The sequence below is a fragment of the Eleutherodactylus coqui genome, chromosome 5 (genome assembly GCF_035609145.1).
Source record: "Eleutherodactylus coqui strain aEleCoq1 chromosome 5, aEleCoq1.hap1, whole genome shotgun sequence".
NCBI classification, from domain to species: Eukaryota; Metazoa; Chordata; class Amphibia; order Anura; family Eleutherodactylidae; genus Eleutherodactylus; species Eleutherodactylus coqui.
The window spans coordinates 72,599,440-72,618,704 of NC_089841.1; the positions used below are offsets into that span (position 1 = coordinate 72,599,440).

At 42.3% G+C, this 19,265-nt stretch overlaps 1 protein-coding gene across 2 annotated transcripts; it reads left to right on the forward strand.

Annotated features, from left to right (window-relative positions):
• The first annotated feature begins 2,077 nt into the window (after positions 1 to 2,077).
• Positions 2,078 to 14,002, forward strand: MCIDAS (multiciliate differentiation and DNA synthesis associated cell cycle protein). Of its 2 annotated transcripts, XM_066602721.1 has the most exons (7): positions 2,078 to 2,193; positions 2,264 to 2,342; positions 2,419 to 2,504; positions 6,617 to 6,689; positions 9,004 to 9,227; positions 9,324 to 9,434; positions 10,153 to 14,002. In XM_066602721.1, the coding sequence occupies exons 1-7, from the start codon at positions 2,095 to 2,097 to the stop codon at positions 10,618 to 10,620; spliced, it is 1,140 nt and encodes a 379-aa protein (XP_066458818.1). In that variant the 5' UTR covers positions 2,078 to 2,094; the 3' UTR covers positions 10,621 to 14,002. The 2 variants fall into 2 exon arrangements, with proteins under 2 accessions (XP_066458818.1, XP_066458820.1); XM_066602723.1 differs by lacking the exons at positions 2,078 to 2,193; positions 2,264 to 2,342; positions 2,419 to 2,504 and adding an exon at positions 6,411 to 6,531.
• Positions 14,003 to 19,265: the final 5,263 nt, after the last annotated feature.

Sequence of the window (19,265 nt, forward strand, 5' to 3'; positions counted from 1 at the left end):
TGATGCAGTAGCGCTGTGAAGGTAGTGTTATCACAGGCTATCGCACGCGAATCTGCACATTCTTTTGTACTTTTCTACACTGCCGGGCCCTTTTGGCTGGGCATCCTAATTAGTTCTCGGAGTTTTTGATTAACACAGCAAAACCGTACAGTTCAGTGCGCAATTTCGTGTGGACAGGGTATCCATTTGTGCACCCCTTTAAACTCCCATGGTGCCTTGGATGCACACAAAAGTAGAACATGTTGCGTATATTTTCGTGCACATGAAAAAATGCAGAATGTTCGGGAACCGATGGAAATCAATAGATTCTGTATACGTAAAACTCTGTGTGGGTCATGCAGCGTTCTACAGACCTTTGTGAGCCAGCGGAGAGCAGGCTATCACTGTGCATGGCAGCGAGTCTTTTGTCTTTTTTTTAAGTCCCCGTTTTGTCTCCGGGTGGATTCAGATGAGCGTGAATTTCTCTCCGTGTACGAACCTGATTGTTAGAGCAATACAATGGGACAAAATGAAACCACTGATGGGAGTCAATGGATTTCAGTGGTTTCGTTTTCACTATTGCGATTCTCGCCCGTTAATTGTATGAGCGAGAAAAGAGAGGACCCGTCCTACCTGTCCCACATGTAGTCAATACTACTTATGGGGAAGATCGGGCAGCACCTTTCTTCCCGTATTTTTTTTTCAAACTCCTGCACTCTGGCACGGAGATTGAAAAGCCAGCGAAGGGCAAGGGATTCCCCTCGTTCAGATGCAACTACACTCCATGCCACCGAGGGTAGCTGCGCCCATGCTTGTGGGAATAAGCCCTCGTAGCAGTATGTATCGTCACCCACACGCAATGTTTTGCGTATGGACAGTGTTTCATACGCCACCCATAGAAAAGAATAGGGCTCTTTCTCACATCGGTATTCTTCATCAGTATTTCCACAAATGGAAATGTTTGCATTTCTTCCGTATTTTGGACCCGCTTCTGATTTTGGCTCACAAAATACTGGTGAAAAATACGCCGTGCAAAGAAGCCCTCACTGCGTGATACACGGTGGAATAGAGCATGCTGCGATCTATTTCACGCTCGTACCCACACACAGTGTTTACACGCTAATGTGAATGGATCAGTGAAAATCCATAGGCTTTCATTGACTCCATTCACCACATATCACTGTGTGCATAAAACGCGCCAAAAACACAATCGTGTGAATGAGCCCTATGTCTTACGGATTGCAGGACAGTTTATCAACTGCACTGCGAACACTCTGCAGTGGACATTCCGTGTGAACACAGTCCTACAATTGACATGCTGCGGATTTAAAACCAGCACCGCATGTCAATTTCTGCATGGGTTTTGTGCAGATTTTTTCTGCAGTGTGAGGTTAAGATTTTGAAAATCACCTTGCTGCCATGTAAATGCTGCCATATGTTGCAGGCAGAAAATCCACTGCAAATCAGTCCCATGTGGACAAAGCCTAATTATCAACCTAATTGTACCGACCCACATTATTATGTCATTTTTGCCAAAGTGTACAGGCTATGAAAACAAGGACCCCTGCAGAAAATGGGGCAATTGTCGGGATTTTTTTTTATTTCACTCCATTTAAACTTTTTAAAAGTTTTTCACTACATTATGTGGTGCCATTGCAAATTACTTTTTTTCCTTATATAAAGCTCTAAACAAAGTTTCAAATGCAACTTAAATAGTGAACATCTCATACTGCAGCCCGGAAGAAAGTTGCAGCCAGCCAGAGGCGCCGGCATCTAACTGCCGGGCTGTCAGTTGTCGCTCCTGGTAGCAGCACGTCCTCATTATCAGCGCTGCTGCGAAGTGTCGCACCGCCCGGGGGGAGAAGCAGGAAGCTGGTGACAGTGTAATCCCTGCAATGACATGCTGCTTAGCCCCCGTTTAGCTGACTTTCCCCGCTGTCAGCAGCCCGGGCACTGGCGGGCTCAGCTCCGACCGCTGCTAGGGACGCTTCTCCCTGGTAACCATTGCCCCTGTGATTGGCGCAGGGACTTATTGTCGCAGGTCTGCAGTTACAAAGTTTGCTCTAGTCCCTTCCATTCTGCATTCTGTCACAATCCACCTGCGGAGCCACAATCATGCAGAACAGGAGGAAAGCCTTTGATAAACTCTGTCCAAACAGGATAGCTGATATTACAAACAGAGTCAATAGGAAGCCAGAAAAGCCAGAGAGAAAGGTAGGACTCCTACATTTACTATGATGCCAATGCACCTTATAAGATCTCTGCTAATAGATGTTTATCTCAGGTATCAAGGAGGATATTTGGGCAGCCCAGTGGCCCCTTGACTATATATGTGGACCAGTCTCCAAGCACTGTAGATGCAGGTAAGTGGTCCTAGGTATTATATGTATAATGTATAGCAATGCACTGGAGTGATCTGTTCTTGTGTTTGCCCTACAGCTGTGCAAGCAATTGACTGGCAGGATTTGGCTGATTGTAACAGTATCATACAGCAGGATGCCGCTAGGGGCGGTATAACGCAGCAGGTAAGGGTCAATACTTCAAAGCTTGTTCCACTTTGATGTCTTTACATGACTGCAGGTACAGAAGAGAGTACATGAAGTGGCAATACACAATTTGTGTCAAAGGAAATAATGAACCATCAACAGTATTTTCAGAGTGACAATGGAGGGCTGGGTTCACATATATCAAGATCAGATTTGTAGAGATAATCACTAGGGGTAAAATGATTGCCTCCATCACAGGTGACCATCGTTGGACTTGCTTAAAAAGTTTTTGGATCTGATCACTGTTTTAATTTTGATATGGGCATCTATTAAAGTGAAGTTCTCACCATACAGACCACAAAGCATCAGTTGTTTTAATAACCTTTAGATGGCGGATGATATGATGCGCACAAAATGGCGTGCGTTATGTTAATTAGTGCATTCTCCATGGCTGATTGGCTTGCTCTACACTTATTTTTTTGGAGCACAACACGCAGGTGTGACCAGCAGATTTGGCACTGGGAAGACATCATTAAAGGTAATAGTATGAGGACTACTCACAGGGGCATATGCGTGTTGCGCCCAACTTATGAACACCTGTCTATATGCTGTCCAATAGGCTCAGACTGCCCTACAGGGGAACAGATGAATCCCCTAGTGGTCTCTAGTTTTCCGCTCGCCACATGAGTGAGAGCACCCATTGCACTACATACAGATAGGCAACAAACAGCACCTCGGATAAGTAATATTTGCATGTAACTCTTCAATGTGCCCTCAGAATGAATTTTACTTGTGGGCTGTACGCACCTCAGGCCGGTACTGCTCTTCAATCTGCACAGACCATGCACATCGCATGTCCTATTCTGAAAACAGATGAGATTTAGGGCGGATTCACACGGCCGTATATGTTTTTGTGCGTGACTCAGTGCAATGTATTTGCACTATGAACAAGCCTTTTTTTCACGCATATTGACACATTTTACTGTACTTTTTGCACATGCAGGGCACGTTCATTTGTGCGTGGCAAGCGAACACATCCGGATTTAAATGGCTATTCAGCTAAACGAATTTGTGATGTGTTCATTTTTTTGCAAAATTGCACAGCGTATTGTTCATGCACATGTCCACCTCCCATGGACTTCTATGGGAACCCTTGGTGTGCAAATGCACACAAAATAGAGAGGGTGCACACCTAAAAAAAGGAAATGAGAATAAACCCATTCATACTCAAAAATACTTTATTTGCAAGATCAAATAACATTAGCATTGGGGGAGCAGGTAGGAAGTAGGGATTGAGGGATAGGGGTGAAGAGTTGAGAAATACTGACACATCCTGGGTATAGAAGTCAATGGCATATCTATCTATCTCCTATCTATCTATCTCATAATTATCTATCCTCTATTTATCTATGTCATATCTATCTATCTATCTATCTATCTATCTATCTATCTATCTATCTATCTATCTATCTATCTATCTATCTAGCTCATATCTATCTATCCATGTCATATCTATCTATCTATCTATCTATCTATCTATCTATCTATCTATCTATCTATCTATCTATCTATCCCATATCTATCTATCTATCTATCTATCTATCTATCTATATTCTATCTATCTTCCTATCTATCTCATATCTATCTATCTATCTATCTATCTATCTATCTATCTCCTATCTATTTTCTATCTCCTATCTATTTTCTATCTCATATCCCTCTCTCTATCTCTATCTATCTATCTATCTATCTATCTATCTATCTATCTATCTATCTATCTATCTATCTCCTATCTATTTTCTATCTCATATCCCTCTCTCTATCTCATATCTATCTATCTATCTATCTGTATCTATCTATCTCATATTTATCTATCCTCTATTTATCTATGTCATATCTATCTATCTATCTATCTATCTATCTATCTATCTAGCTCATATCTATCTATCCATGTCCTATCTATCTATCTATCTATCTATCTATCTATCTATCTATCTATCTATCTATCTATCTATCCCATATCTATTTATCTAGCTCATATCTATCTATCTATCTATCTATCTATCTATCTATCTATCTATCTATCTATCTATCTATCTCATATTTATCTATCTATCTATATTCTATCTATCTATCCTCCTATCTATCTCATATCTATCTATCTATCTATCTATCTATCTATCTATCTATCTATCTATCTATCTATCTATCTATCTATCTATCTATCTCCTATCTATTTTCTATCTCATATCCCTCTCTCTATCTCATATCTATCTATCTATCTATCTATCTATCTATCTATCTATCTATCTATCTATCTATCTAGCTCATATCTATCTATCCATGTCATATCTATCTATCTATCTATCTATCTATCCCATATCTATCTATCTATCTATCTATCTATCTATCTATCTATCTATCTATCTATCTATCTATCTATCTATCTATCTATCTATCTCCTATCTATTTTCTATCTCATATCCCTCTCTCTATCTCATATCTATCTATCTATCTATCTATCTATCTATCTATCTATCTATCTATCTATCTATCTATCTATCTATCTATCTATCTATCTATCTATCTCATATCTATCTATCTATCTATCTATCTATCTATCTATCTATCTATCTATCTATCTATCTATCTAATCTATCTAGCAATCTATCTATCACCATTTTAATAATACAGTGATTTTCCGCTTGCTATAATGTACTTTGTGACGGTTTGGATGTGGTTTTTACGTTTCACTTCATTATTTGCTGTTCTCTCCCAATGTGTTATCACTATGAGTTGCACCTACCTGGAAGTGACATAGATATTGTGCTCTATATATAGACATTGGCAGCGCAACAAATTGCATAATGACTGGCACTTGTAGTGTATTTGGAGGGGGATTATTTCCAGAATTCAGTTATGTGTAGACGTTTCTGCCAAGTGCATACACAATGCAGAGACCAGGGATTCTGTGCCAGGAGGACAAAAAGCCTCTCTCTGTTCCAGACGTGCTCTCTATTAGTAATACCATGGTGCCAGGCTTTAGTAAAAATGATCCTTAGTGACTAATTACACTTCAAGGGAGCGTCCACTATATATGTCCTATTAGGGGATATGGAGGTAATAAAGGGTCCATAGACTGGGATCTGCCTCTGTTAACTCAAGTACAGATTTGCTGATCATAGGGGAGCTTCCAGTACTGTGACCCCTCTGAGATCTGCAAAAAGTCACTTACCTATTCTACACTCCATCCAGGTCTTCCCGGCTCCGTAAAAAAATATGATGGATTTTAATTTCCGCACTGTATCCTAAAACCCATGTGCATTTGTCCAGAAGTAGTAGATAACTAATATTAACCCAATATACTCTGCAATTCATAGAATAGTTTACTCCTGCATGTGTTGTAGGACTAGCAGTCTCAGCATGCACATATAACAATAGTTTCATATTGTCTGGAGAGCCACTGATTTAACCACCCATAGTCAAAGTGTAGTTGTTCATGATTTATAGAGCTGCAAGTGCCAGAATACAGCCCCATCTGTAATATAATATTACCTGCCCATAGGTGTGTACTGCACACCAGTAATCCATCCACAAAACCTGCAATGAAAAGTCATTTAATCTGCTGTTATCTCCATGTGAAGTGCATTGTAGGGTATGTGATCAGTACAATACTTGGGAGGTGCCCTGGTTTTTGCATTATGTGGATTCTAAGCCTTCCCAGGCAGTTTATTTGCCCAGTGCCCTGAGGTGAGGCTCTGCACACTGAAGCAAGCCGCCTGGGTTAATCTGTCACTGAAGGGCTTTCAGGAATGCTGATCGGTGAGGGACAATCCTAGACCAATCAAGAACCAGCATAGGGTGTATAGGGACAGTGTAGACTGACAGGTTCAGGATAACTGACTTGTCCTGCCTCCTGTACACCTGCTCCTGGCATCAGTCTGCCCCATTTCTCTTTAACTACCCGCTCCACGTTTTTGGGGACTTGGTGGACACAGGCACAATGTTGGACATGGCAGTGCAGTCCGGTCACTTTAATTTTCCTACCTATGGATATGAGTACAAGGTTTGTGGCTCTGGCTCTGCATTGGCTCTGCACAGGTACACCTGCGGTGCTGTGTCTGACACCGGCTTTCATTCCTATGTTTCAGGGACCCAGCTTACAAGGTGAGCCTGAGTTTGATCTGCAGGAGTTCAGGGATGCTGTGGACAGTTTTATTGATGGTAAGTGATTGTACTTTTTGTCATCATTGTTATTTAGTTGTGTGCAACGTCTACCTTGATAATGCTGGGAATTGCAGTTCCACTCCAGTTAAATAATCATGAATTGTACTGGAGTCAATTTTTATCATTCGCTCTTATAGCCGTGCAGGTGGCACACTGGTATCACTGGCACCTTGCCGTACCAAGGTCTTGCTGCTGACTATGACCAAAGCTTTTAGATTCCTCTTATGTGCTGTTTGCATTTTAGTTGTGTGCTTGAGGTAGTATCACTGGGGACTCCTCTTCTTCACGCGTGCGCGTTTGCATACGTTTTTGCACACAAAAAAATTGGTGTGCGCCAAACACGGAGAATAGAACCTATTGATTTGCTTTAATAGCCATTCAATTCCACGGAAAAGGTGTATGCATGGAAAAATTACAGTAATATGCACAGACACGCGTGCAACACCCTGATTATAGCCTTTTCCAAACCTCATTCATGCGCACATATGCAGCGCTGCGGCAAATACGCTGATGTGAAGCCGCTCTTAAACGAATACGTAAAGTAATTTGATATTAATAAATTATATGTGAATTTGCACTTTTTAGATTTCTTATGATAAAATGACTATGTTAACTCAGTGTAATCTGCATTCGAAAAATGTCAAACCGTGGCAGAAATCTGCTCCTTTAAGGGCTTCTTCAGGCGAACGTATTTGCATGCGTTTTTGTGCACGCAATAGAACCCATTGATGTCAATGGGTTTGTGCTGATTAATGTCTTTTGTACACGCATTTTGTTCGCACGCCAAAAAATAGGACCTGCTCTATCTTTTTATTTGCGCGTCAAAAGTCCAATAGAAGTCTATGGGAGGTGCGCAAATTCGTACACAAATGTGCAATACGCTGCGCTATTCAATGAACAAAAGAACATGTCTGGACTTCATTAGGTTAAATAGCCTTTTAAATCACATGGGGGGGGGGTCGTGTGCGCAAGTGAACAAGCCCCATGTGCGCAGAAAGTACAGTAGTATGCACGGATGCACGCGCAAATCTAGCTTGTTCACAGCGCAAATGTATATTGCTCTGAAGCGTGTCCAGTTGCACATGCACTCGTCTGAATATGCCCTAACTCAGATTTCTGCTGCAGTTTGCTCTTCTGCTGCTGCTGATCAGCACATACATTTTAGTACCCGATGGGTTCTGCATCTAGAGGGGATCTGTCACTTCTTTTTCACTGCCACGCGGGTTTGAAATCTGTCCGTAAAAACTACAAATCAGATTCGGAATCAAATGATGGGACGCATTGTGCAAGGGATTGTGCTTTCATACAGAATCTGCATGAAATTCACAACCAAATCCTTTGTGTGAACAAAGCATATATATATATATATATATATATATATATATATTATCTAAACCATTGTGCATACTATTGTATTATCTTGTTTGCTTACTGCATGGGGGCAATCTGAGTGGTCAGGTCATGAGGCAGTGCCTGGGGATCCCATAAGCCCCTATCCCTTCCATGCAGATGGTGGACCCCCCACTGAACTTCCCCAACAGTCAGTATATCACTTGTGGTGACTCTGCACCGACATCACTAGACCCTGGGGTTTGGCTGCAATTAAATATCTGTTTAATGGCTCTTTCACAGGGGTGTATTTATGCACACAATAAGCAGAGAATAGAAGTCATTGATGCCAATGGGTTCATGCACATTTCACAATTTTATGCACACAATTTGTGCACACGCAAAAAAATAGAGCCCTTGTGTAAATGAGGCTTAAAGCTCACCTTGCATGGGCCGATTCTTGGTAAATGAACGCTGATCGAGAAGCACGTTGATCAGTGCTTGTTTGCTTATGTTACAAGGCCCAAGAATCAAAGCCATTGGATAAACTGTACCTCTCCTTCACATGGGAAGATGTACAGCTTATCTGCCAGCATTTTTTTTGATCATCCCATAAGGGAGTGTTCACTTGTTCGTCAGCTAATTGTTGGGCTGTTTACATGGCCCAATTGTCGGGTAAACAAACATTTGGAGGAATATTTGTTCAAGATAATCAGGTTGTGTAAAAGGGCCTTTAAGCCCCATTTAGACGGGACAAATGTCAGGCAAACGATGCAGGAACATGCAGGAGCATGGGAGCTACTATGTGCAGGGGCGAGTGTCAGGAATCGTTTGCCCGACATTCGTCCCGTCTAAATGGGGCTTTAGTCTACTGATCAATCTACTGTGTTTTTATACTGCTGTCTGTATATATGTGCTATTGTATACTACTGTTGTATGCTTAATCTGGATATTTTGTACTAATGCCCATCTCTCTTTGCAGACCAGACCTCTCACATGCAGACAGGATTGGGTCCTACAAACTTCCTCCTCCTACCTTCGGATGTGTCAGCATTTGAGCCATGCATCGTCCCCAATATCCATCCACCCCAACCCCAACTCACACCCATTAATGTGCAGCCTGTTCCCAGCACAGAGCAATTCTGGAGGGATATGGCTGATCAGAACCAAAAGGCACTGGGAGACGCCTTGGTGGAGAACAACCAGGTATGTATGATGGCCGTGCATGCCAACTGCTGTGATCAATAAGCAGTAATCTATTCATTTGGAATCTTCAAGGATTTCACTTTTTCTTTGTTTCAGCTGCAGGTGACCCTGAATGAAAAGCAGGAGGAGATCGCTTGTCTCAAAGAGAAAAATGTTCAGCTTAAAGAACTTGCTAATCAAGCGCAGCATTTGGCATCTGTACTTGATGTAAGTAGAAGCTGCCATGAGATGCCAACAGAGGGCACTTGGGTGCAGATTACATTAAAGGGGTTGTCCGGTACGTTTGGCATTGTGGACTTATCCTCAGGATAGGTCATCAATAGTTGATCGTGGGGTCTTCTGCTCAGGACCCTTGCCGATCAGCTGATTACTGGCACCACTGACAGTGCTGAAAGCAGCTAGCAGTATCACCCTTGCAGCAGCCCAGTTTGGTACTACAAGCACAGAACCTATTGATTTCAATGAGATTTCTGCTTGCAGTATCAAAATGGTCTACTGTAATAGAGACAGCATTATCTGCTTCCTGCACTGTCCACACATACAGCGATACTAGGGATCACTTGATCAGCAAGGATCCCAAACAGATAAAGTGACCTATTCTGAGGACAGGTCATCACTAGTAAAACTTCCAAAAGTCCTGGAAACCTCTTTAAAGGAACGGTAACCCTAAATAACTAAATTTACAATTGGTAATATCCTTTCTACTATGTATGGAAATGTTTCTGGAGGGTTTCAAAACTGGACATGTGTGACATAAAGCAGCTTTCAAATTCGTATACTTTTTTCTGGACCTTCTGTATACAACAAGACTCAAATACGCCGACAACATAGTACAATAGATTGTATTCAACAGCACAGAAAAGCTGAATAACATAGGCATTACAGCTCATGTCTCTTTAAACTAAAATTGCTGTTCTTCCTGCAGAAGCTGATGAAAAATCAGTCCCCGGATGATACCAGACCTCCACCTGATGGTTTACTGAGCCGGCCTCCGGTAAAAAGAAGTTTAGAGGAATTCTATCCACAGACCACTGAACAGGAATGTAATCAGGTGGATGAAATATTGAGGGAAATTTCCGAGAAGTGCAATGCCGCCCTGATGGGGAGCGCCCACAGTGAAGCCAAGCGTCCCAAGTTGTATTCTGAGGACGGCATAGACAGCAAAGATGAGGACACCACTAGCATCAAAATGTGCGGAGCCTTTCAAGGACTGAAGACTTTCACGGGTCACAGCTCACTGAACTTGTGTAACACTGATTTAGAAGAAGACATAACCTTCAGAACCTCGATCAAGGACCACTGCACCATTCGGACCCTCGCCTACCCTCAGGGAAATGCCTTTACGATTAGGACCAATGATGGGGGCTATAAGTTTAGATGGGTCCCCAACTGAATCTATCTACAATCAGCTAACTACACTTCCATAAACTGCTACTTATACTGCTGATTATCTAAATTACCACCAGGGGGCGAGCAACACTAACACTGGTTCTATGGACTATTGAGTTGAATGTGCAGTTCTTGATAGATAAAGTGTAAGAGCTCACACACACATGGCCATATTATGGCTCTGTGCAACCTGTGCATTGTGCGGCACTGTAGTACTGGTCCTATAGCTCTATGGTGGTGTGCTGACCCTTCCTATACCTCCCTTACCTATTGAATGCCGTATTATGGAGATACTGTATTCTATAGAAGCATTACTTGCAATCGAACATATGTCTGTAGTATGGTGCTGTTAGAGGTACCGCAGAGCAGCATGTCTACAATGGCCTATAGACTTCATGTGAGACCTCACGCACATGGCTTTTCTGTGTGCCTGAGTTTGCATGAAGGAGGCATGTGTCTTTTCACTAAATGGTTTGACTATGGCCTCTAGCTCACTAGCCTTCAGTGCAAGTTGTGCCCAAGAGGCTCGGGCACAATCCATGTGCTGTCCGATTTACACAAACACAACACATCGGCATATCCTATTTCTCATCCAGGAAGCGCACGAGAATGGGGCATGCAAGAGTGTTTACAAGGTCCATGTGAAAAAATGTCCATTCTATAGGCTCATAGGCTGTAGTGGAGCCATGTGCTGTTGATGGATTAACACCCACAGCACACAGCCCCAAGAACGGTAGTGTGCACCACTGGCGTACATAGAAGAGCCAAAACCTAAATTTGGCTTGCCATTATGGTGCCAAGTTTTGCCATCCCAAGAGGACAGGAGGGCCTGGTGTGTGTTTCCCATTCCATTCCCCTGAAAATGACCATTAGGCCAATTCTCTATCTCCTTGTTTGCTAACAATGCAGCTCCTCTTTGGAGGAAGGTCCTGCTCCTATATATGTTCTCGCTACCCAATAGCAAAAGGGATGGTGCAATCAGAGCTGGGACCCCTCTCTCAATGCACCCAATAGTAGTCGCATGGTCTGCCTCTATGATACGTACGCCCTTGTGGCGCACCTAGCCCAAGTGTCATTCACATCATGTTTGCCTTAAACAATGACACGATTTTCAATGAAACTGCTCTGTGTAGATGTTCTCATGTATCTACTAACAAACTGATCGACCAGGATGGACCAAATATGAGAAGACCCACCTGCACCAGTATTAAGTTTTGCCCAATATTGTTCAGGTTCTCCGTGCAGCATCATGCATTGAGCAAATAGTCACTGCAATGACTGTAACTACCGGCTGTAGAGCCAAAAGCATCAGGTTCAGCATAAGCAATAGCAGCATTTTCTTCCGCTCAGGGGTTTTCCTCATTAGACATTTCTGCTATGAGCAAAGATTCATTTTGCTGCCCTAGTCTAGTATTTGAGTATACTGTTGAGGGCAAAGTACTTGTTACCCCCTTCCTGGGTATCCGGGTTGTAAACCTGTCAGTTCACCCTAATTATACCCCTAATTTACAGAGATAGAAATATCTGAGCAATCTCAAAGAAGTAAAGACTTGGTTTGGGCATTATAGAAATGAAGAAGTCAGAGCTTTAGGGCTTATTCAGATGGACATCATTCTCCTCTTTGTGCTGTCCGTGTGTGCAATTGACTGCAGGCGGACAGAAAATGGACCGATTACATTCAACGGGGATACTCAGACATGCATTTTTTACAGAAAAAAAAAATCACAGCATGTCCTATTTTGGTCCTATTTCTCAGATGACAATTGACCATTCACGTCACCAGTTGCGCAAAAAAAGTTGTGCGCTCTATTTTTTTATGTATTGTTGCTAAGAGAGGTGGTATTCACACAAGAAGGTCCCATTTTGGACCCTGAAAAACAAACCAATTTTAATCAGTGTGTATGTCCATATTGCATCCGTATGCGTTACGTGTTCGTTCTCTGTTTCCATGTATCTTCTTTTATTTCTTGCACTGAACAAAACTGGAAAAAGGCCCAATTTCTGTAGCATCACTTAGCAATAATCAATGTAAAAGTGAGCATATGTACATGTCAATCCATGTGTGTTCTACTTTTTGTGAACCCATTGATTTGAAAGAGAAAGAACCTGTCAACTGAGAAATCGGACCAGAATAGGACCTACTGACTACATGGGACCTTGTACAGCCTGTGATCACCTGAGGACAGCACAGAGACAAGAATCCTGTACATCTCAGTAAGGCCTATGGGGCGGCTTCATGTGGGTGTATGCACAAAAAATGCACATGTTAGAGCGAGGTATTTTACCCTGAAAGGCATAATTTACATTGGTGCAGGACACATCCGTCCTGTGATTTAAAAGGCTATGTAGCCTTATTAGTTCCAGATGTGTTCTTTCCCCCGCAAAATTGTGCAGCGTGATGTGCAATTACGAGGGTTTCGGGGGCGCATTTGCACACCCACACAGACCTCTATAGGACCTTAGGAGCACAAATGCTCATTAAAATAGAACATGCTGCGCATCTGAAATTAGCGCACCAATACATCCATGTGAAGCCCTTCTGGAAAAAACGGATGACACACAACAGTAAAAAAAACCAGACACAGCGCATACAGATGACTCACAGACATACGCAAGGATTACGATCGGGTTTGGTTTTTCTGAGTATTGAATCAAGCCGCTTTCACACGACCGAGAAAATTGCGCAAGATTTGTGCGTTGCGAGACACACAAATCTAGCACCAATATGAACCCTATTCTTTTGATTATCTTTGGGCGTAGCCACGCATTGCATCCCCGGGGGTATTGCGAGGTTTCCCCATTGAAAACAATGGGATGTAATGTCAGCCACGGCGGAGGATCGCTACTTCTCCGAAGTGATGCGAGATGCTTTTGATACAAAAACGCCTCGCATCTGTAGTGAAATCGCATGTTGGCGAGCGTGATATCGCAGTCGCTTGTGTGAAGTTAGACTTATTCAAAATTGCCAGAGCTTCCTGAATATGTAACAAGTGGCTTCCATCATTCTAGACTACTACCCTCATCATTTATTGTCCACGCCATGGAAGAATTCCTACTCCTTGTAAACTGGAGCCTGCATATTTGTTTGTACATCTCCTACAGGGATCCAAACATATTCATTTATTGCACTGATGCCAATTCCAAGAAATATATAGTTGTTTAACACAAATACAGTAAAGATATGCTGCTGCGTCACACGTAACGTGATGGTATCAGCGGACAGAGTAATTTATATCATGTAAATATGTTCTTCTGCTTGTAAGATATTAGTGACACATGTAAATGTAACTTAAAGCTTACGATGTATTGTTTACAGGTTATTGACTTTACAATGCAATGGTTGGATTTTTTATGGTTTTTTCAAGTAAAAGTATTTATGTATATCACGGGTCTGACATTGCATGAGCAAAAAAAAGGTAAAATTCAAATTTGCAAAGCAGTGTTATACAGCATATACATCTCATTGCAATTATGGCCCATTTAGACACAACGATTATCACTCAAAATTCTCTCAAAAGCCGTCTTTTGAGGGATAATCATTGTGTCTAAATGTGCCCATCTTTCGGTTTTCTGCTGAAGGACAGTTTTCAGGTCTGCTTGAAAACCGTCATTCCGCAGAACAGCTGTCCATGGTGTTGAATTCTCCACAGGGAGCTAGAGATTACATTGTTTTCTCTTAGCAGCCTGTGGCTGAATAATGGAGCTAATTACAGAGCTCAGACCTCCTGCTGAGTTCAGCAACAGCTCCCAGAACGTCATCTGCATGCAAATAAAGCTGATAAAGTACGAATGGCAATTATTGCCTATTAGTACTTTATGCAAAACGATCGCCGATCTTTCAATCTTTTGAAAGATTATAGGCCCTTTTAGATGAAACGAATGGGAGTTTACCTGCCTCCAGCACTCGGACAAGAAGACAGCTGCTGCTATTTACCGACCGACGGAATCCTGTACTGTAGCATATTTTTTACCTGATACGCCCATGTGAATGGACGAGAAAACGCTAATTAAGCCCAGGACTCGATTGCAGCTATTCTTCATTGATGCGATTTTTGGCCAGCATGTAAACGCATCGCCCGTGTGAATGAAGCCTTAAACTGTCCCAGCAGAGTATCCTCCAAGTCACAGACTTTTACACAGTAATTGATCCTTAGGTCCATTAGAAGACAAATCACCTTTGGAGGTGACTTTGGAGCCAAACATTTTCCCTATGGTCTGTTTATTATTAGAGCATTTATAATGAACATTAAATCTTATTGATTATATAACCTGTGTATATTGATAACAACAAAGAATATGATGACTATTCAGGGGTGTTAGTATAGTGCTTAATGTAAATTAGGTAAGTATAGCAGTGTAAATAAATAGGGGCCCTGTTACAAATTTTGAATTGGGACCTAGTACTTTTAAGTAACGCTTCTGTGATGTCTTTCCATGTGCTCTGTTAAGGCATATACTGTAGATACGATAAAGGGTAGTCCCAGTCTATTAAATTTGAGCAGCTAGCACAGAGTGATTCTCGTTCTGGCAGATCCAAACCATTCATTTAAAAGGTTGGTATGTAATATCACATTTCATAGTTGCCTTAACAAAGCAATTGTGCCCATTAGATGGGTATCAAAAAGTAACAATCAGGAGTCTGGAAACCAGCCTGGCGCTGATATATCAGTAGTTGGGTTTACATGTAGATTTTACAACAGGGTTTGGATTTCAGTTCTCATAATGTAATGGGTAAAATCAGCAACTGATTTTTTAATGGCACACAACTGATTTTTTTTAGAAAAATTCCATTTACTTTGCATTAATTATAGCATTTAGCATATTTTCAGTGTGGACTCTGCACTTAAAGGAAGTTTGGCATCAGGATTTAAACCAATCCCAAGTATTGGGGGGCAATATGAAGGCTAGTATAAGCATGCCTTTTTTTGTGCTCACAAGTAGAGATGAGCGAGCGTACTCGGATAAGCACTACTCGCTCGAGTAATTTGCTTTATCCGTGTATCGCTGTGCTCGTCCCTGAAGATTCGGGGGCCGCTGCGGCTGACAGGTGAGTCGCAGCGGGGAGCAGGGGAGAGCGGGCGGGAGAGAGGGAGAGAAAGATCTCCTCTCCGTTCCTCCCCGCTCTCCCCTGCAGCTCCCCGCTCCGTGCCGGCACCCGAATCTTCAGGGACGAGCACAGCGATACTCGGATAAAGCAAATTACTCGAGCGAGTAGTGCTTTTCCGAGTACGCTCGCTCATCTCTACTCACAAGTGCTGCTCTGCCCCTGAAATTGCTGTTTTTCCTTGATGCGCACTCTGGGACTAGGTACATGTGTACTGACTTGTCCTGCTATAGGCATCGACCTCTCTGACATCATTGCACATGTGCCTAGTCCCGGATGTGCGATTGGAGATGTCAGTCATTCAACAAGGAGGGGGATTTTGAAAAACGAGGGGAGTCCGGACCAGTGCAAGCTAGCAGAACACCCATTGGTTGGTTTGGAGCTAAATGGGGTGATTATTACCTGAATTCTCACTGGAAAAAGCGAATTTGGGTGATAATTGTCCCATGTACATGTGACAGGGCACTGAAAGAGAAATTACTCACCTGCCAGAGTTGCTTAGTTCTTAGTAGCACTAAAAACCAAGTGACTATCGGGCATGTAAACAAGAGCCACCCAATCTTCGAGGTATACAGTGAATGGATCCCTGTCCACTCCGCCTCCATTCATTGTGTAAAGTATAGGACCAATAGTCGTGCAGTAGCCTTTGGGACGGCTACAGGGCGCTTATGCGCCTGACAGTCGTTCCATGTAAAGGGCTCTTAAAACTGACTTCCTGCAATCGGTGCCAATTCGATGGCAATTCTGCAACAAGTAAACCCAACATATGTGCATATTGATTCTAAATATTTTCTGTCCTAATATGATTAATCACAAAGACTTTGGAAAAGATGCAACCATAAGGCCATATCTACCTGCTTTTCCCACAATACGTTAAAACCTTGCTATGTTTATGTTGGGCACTCATGCATTTCACTCCCATCCTGTGACAGTATGCCTGCCTTGATCTATATGACCCCCACACATGAACTCTTCATATGTGGTCAGTGCTCTAAGTTACATATTACATGATATCTTAATGCAAATCTGTAACACGCAGTTTGCATTTATTATTATCAATAATCGTAACACTAGTATAACTTTTTTTTTAAAGCTCTTCCTCTATTTCAGAACAGGTGATGATGTTTCGGTCTTTCCAAGTCAAGCTTGTTCTTCAAGTTATGGAAAAAATTCCTTAGCATAAAGCCCATTTTGGCAAAAACCCTCTGCTACACATTACACATTTGAAGAATCGTGACAACTCCTTAGTGGAGCATTGAGACTGGTGAGGATTGAAGACACACCCGAACTCAATGATGCTGCACTTGTACAAAACAAACATATCTAATCTCTCTATACACAGTATGCTCTTGCAGTGAGCAGGGAACAATGGGACAGATATTTTTTAAGGCTGTCCAATGCACAGACAACTTAAAATTGCTTTACAAGCACTCTGCCCTTCCTGGTTGCTGCTGATCAGGACATGTGACTGCTGCAGCCAATCACTGGACACAGTAGTGACCTTCTATAGCCAGTGATTGGCTACAGCAGTCACATGTCCTGGTCAGCTGCAACCAGGAAGGATGGAGAGCTTGTAAAGTAATTTTTAAGGAAGTCTGTCAGGTCATTTTTGCCATATAAATGCAATATACTGTCAGATGTTGGACTGGGGAATGGCTTAAACAGTACCTTTATTTTATTCAATGCAGTCCCCCTTCAAGAGACATAGTCTTAGAAAAGCTTCCCATGCCATATACTAATTAGCAGTAGACCTTCTGATGGATGGTACGCCTCCTTAAGTGGCTTGGGCTTTCTCCCTCTTCCACAAAGTAATGGCCCCTTGTTTGCTGATTAACGTATGGTCTACCTGCGCTGCAGTGATGGGTTGGGCACATGTGTGACTTCCACTTGGTCAGCAATGATGCCACCTACATGCACCATCCTCAGTATGGTGCAGGAGCTGGTGACGTCCAGCGGCCAGACCTGGAGATGTCAATTCGCAAAAAATGGGCCATTTCTTTGTGGAGGATGGAGGGAGAGAGCCAAAGAGGGAGGTAAAGAGCAGGTCACAGGAGGAGGTGTACTGCCTATCTGATGGTCCGACATTAATTAGCATATGGTGTGGGAACGTTTTCTAGGTATATCTCTTGATGGGAGGCTGCGTTGAATAAAATAAAGGTACTGTTTTATTCCTCATCCAGCAGCATATCTGACAGTATATTGCATTTATATGGCAAAAACTACCTGACAGACTTCCCTTAAGTCATTGGAAAACCCCTTTAATGAGGCAATCTAATGTTGTGCCAAATCTATCAAAATGTTACACATTGTTTGATAGATTTGGCACAGTTTTGATGCCCGTTTGATTCAGTTTCCTATTTTATACCACATGTTGGCGCACACCGGTACTAACTGTAGTGTGTATTACAACTCAAAAATTCATGCCTGCCTTTCTTTTTTTAAAATTCTTTATTTAGTAATTTTTTGTATGAACTGTGGATCACTAACAACATAGTGCAAAGGTTATACACATGTATACAAATTGCATAGTATACCAGAACATCCCACAAAATATAAAACCAGAGAGATCATGACATAATATTCTGTAGAAAAGGAGAAAATATCTTCATTTGGTAAAAAAAACAACTGAACGATAAACTAATATTCCAATTTGCTGAAAGCTAATGCTCCCTTCAGAATATGAAACAGTGGTTAACCCCCACCACTTGGGAGTAAAGGAAAGAGGAGGAGTTCCGTACTGCATGGAGAAAAGAAGGGGACAGGAAAGGGTTTTGGGGGCTGGGAAACCATACTGACAAGGTCCCAGGCTGATGAGGAAAAGGAAACAAAATAAAAGAAAGGGAACCCCCCCCACACAAATTAAATATATAAGGGAGGGGTAGGTGCAGATGCCTGTCCCAACATACCAGTGGAGCAGTGACCGATTTTGGGGAATCTACTTAGCGTTCTATCCAGAGAGGTTCTTATATTCATCTGAACCTTGAAACTCCACCCAATGATGCCATGTTTTGGTAAATTTTTCCTGCTGTTTTTGAGAGACGACGTCAGGTCCTCCATTTCCTTCATTTCGCAAATAACGTGCAACCACAAAGCAATAGCGGGCGGTAGTGTTTGTCTCCAGAGTTTGGGGATACATGCCTTTGCTGTGTTCACCAGATGTCTCACCACAGATCGCCTGTAAGTATATTCTGGGATGTCACTGACGAGGAGGAGGAAGAATGCAGGAGATTTTGGCAAGGTACAAACTGTGAATTTGGAGGTAATATGCCACACCTCCAACCAGAAACCTGGTCACAGGGCAATCCGAGAAGATATGCAGTAGGGTCCCCTGGCCTGCACCGCATCTCCAACAAATTGGGGAAACCGCGGGGAAACATTTTATGTAAACGGGAGGGCACACTGTACCAATGAGTGAGGAATGCCTCCTTTCTAGACACGCTTGAAAAGTGTGTAGTGTGTCCTTGTTGGCGCAAATGATTACTTAGTTTGTCTAAAGTGATTTGTACCAAATGTTGGGCAATTAATGCCAGAATTCTTCTATATCA

What these genes read in the sequence shown, in the direction of transcription:
- MCIDAS (XM_066602721.1), top strand. Translation starts at nt 2,095, where the DNA reads ATGCAGAACAGGAGGAAAGCCTTTGATAAACTCTGTCCAAACAGGATA. An exon ending in GGGGCGGTATAACGCAGCAG is followed by an intron (nt 2,505 to 6,616) that starts GTAAGGGTCAAT and finishes CCTATGTTTCAG; the next exon opens with GGACCCAGCTTACAAGGTGA. An exon ending in CCTTGGTGGAGAACAACCAG is followed by an intron (nt 9,228 to 9,323) that starts GTATGTATGATG and finishes TCTTTGTTTCAG; the next exon opens with CTGCAGGTGACCCTGAATGA.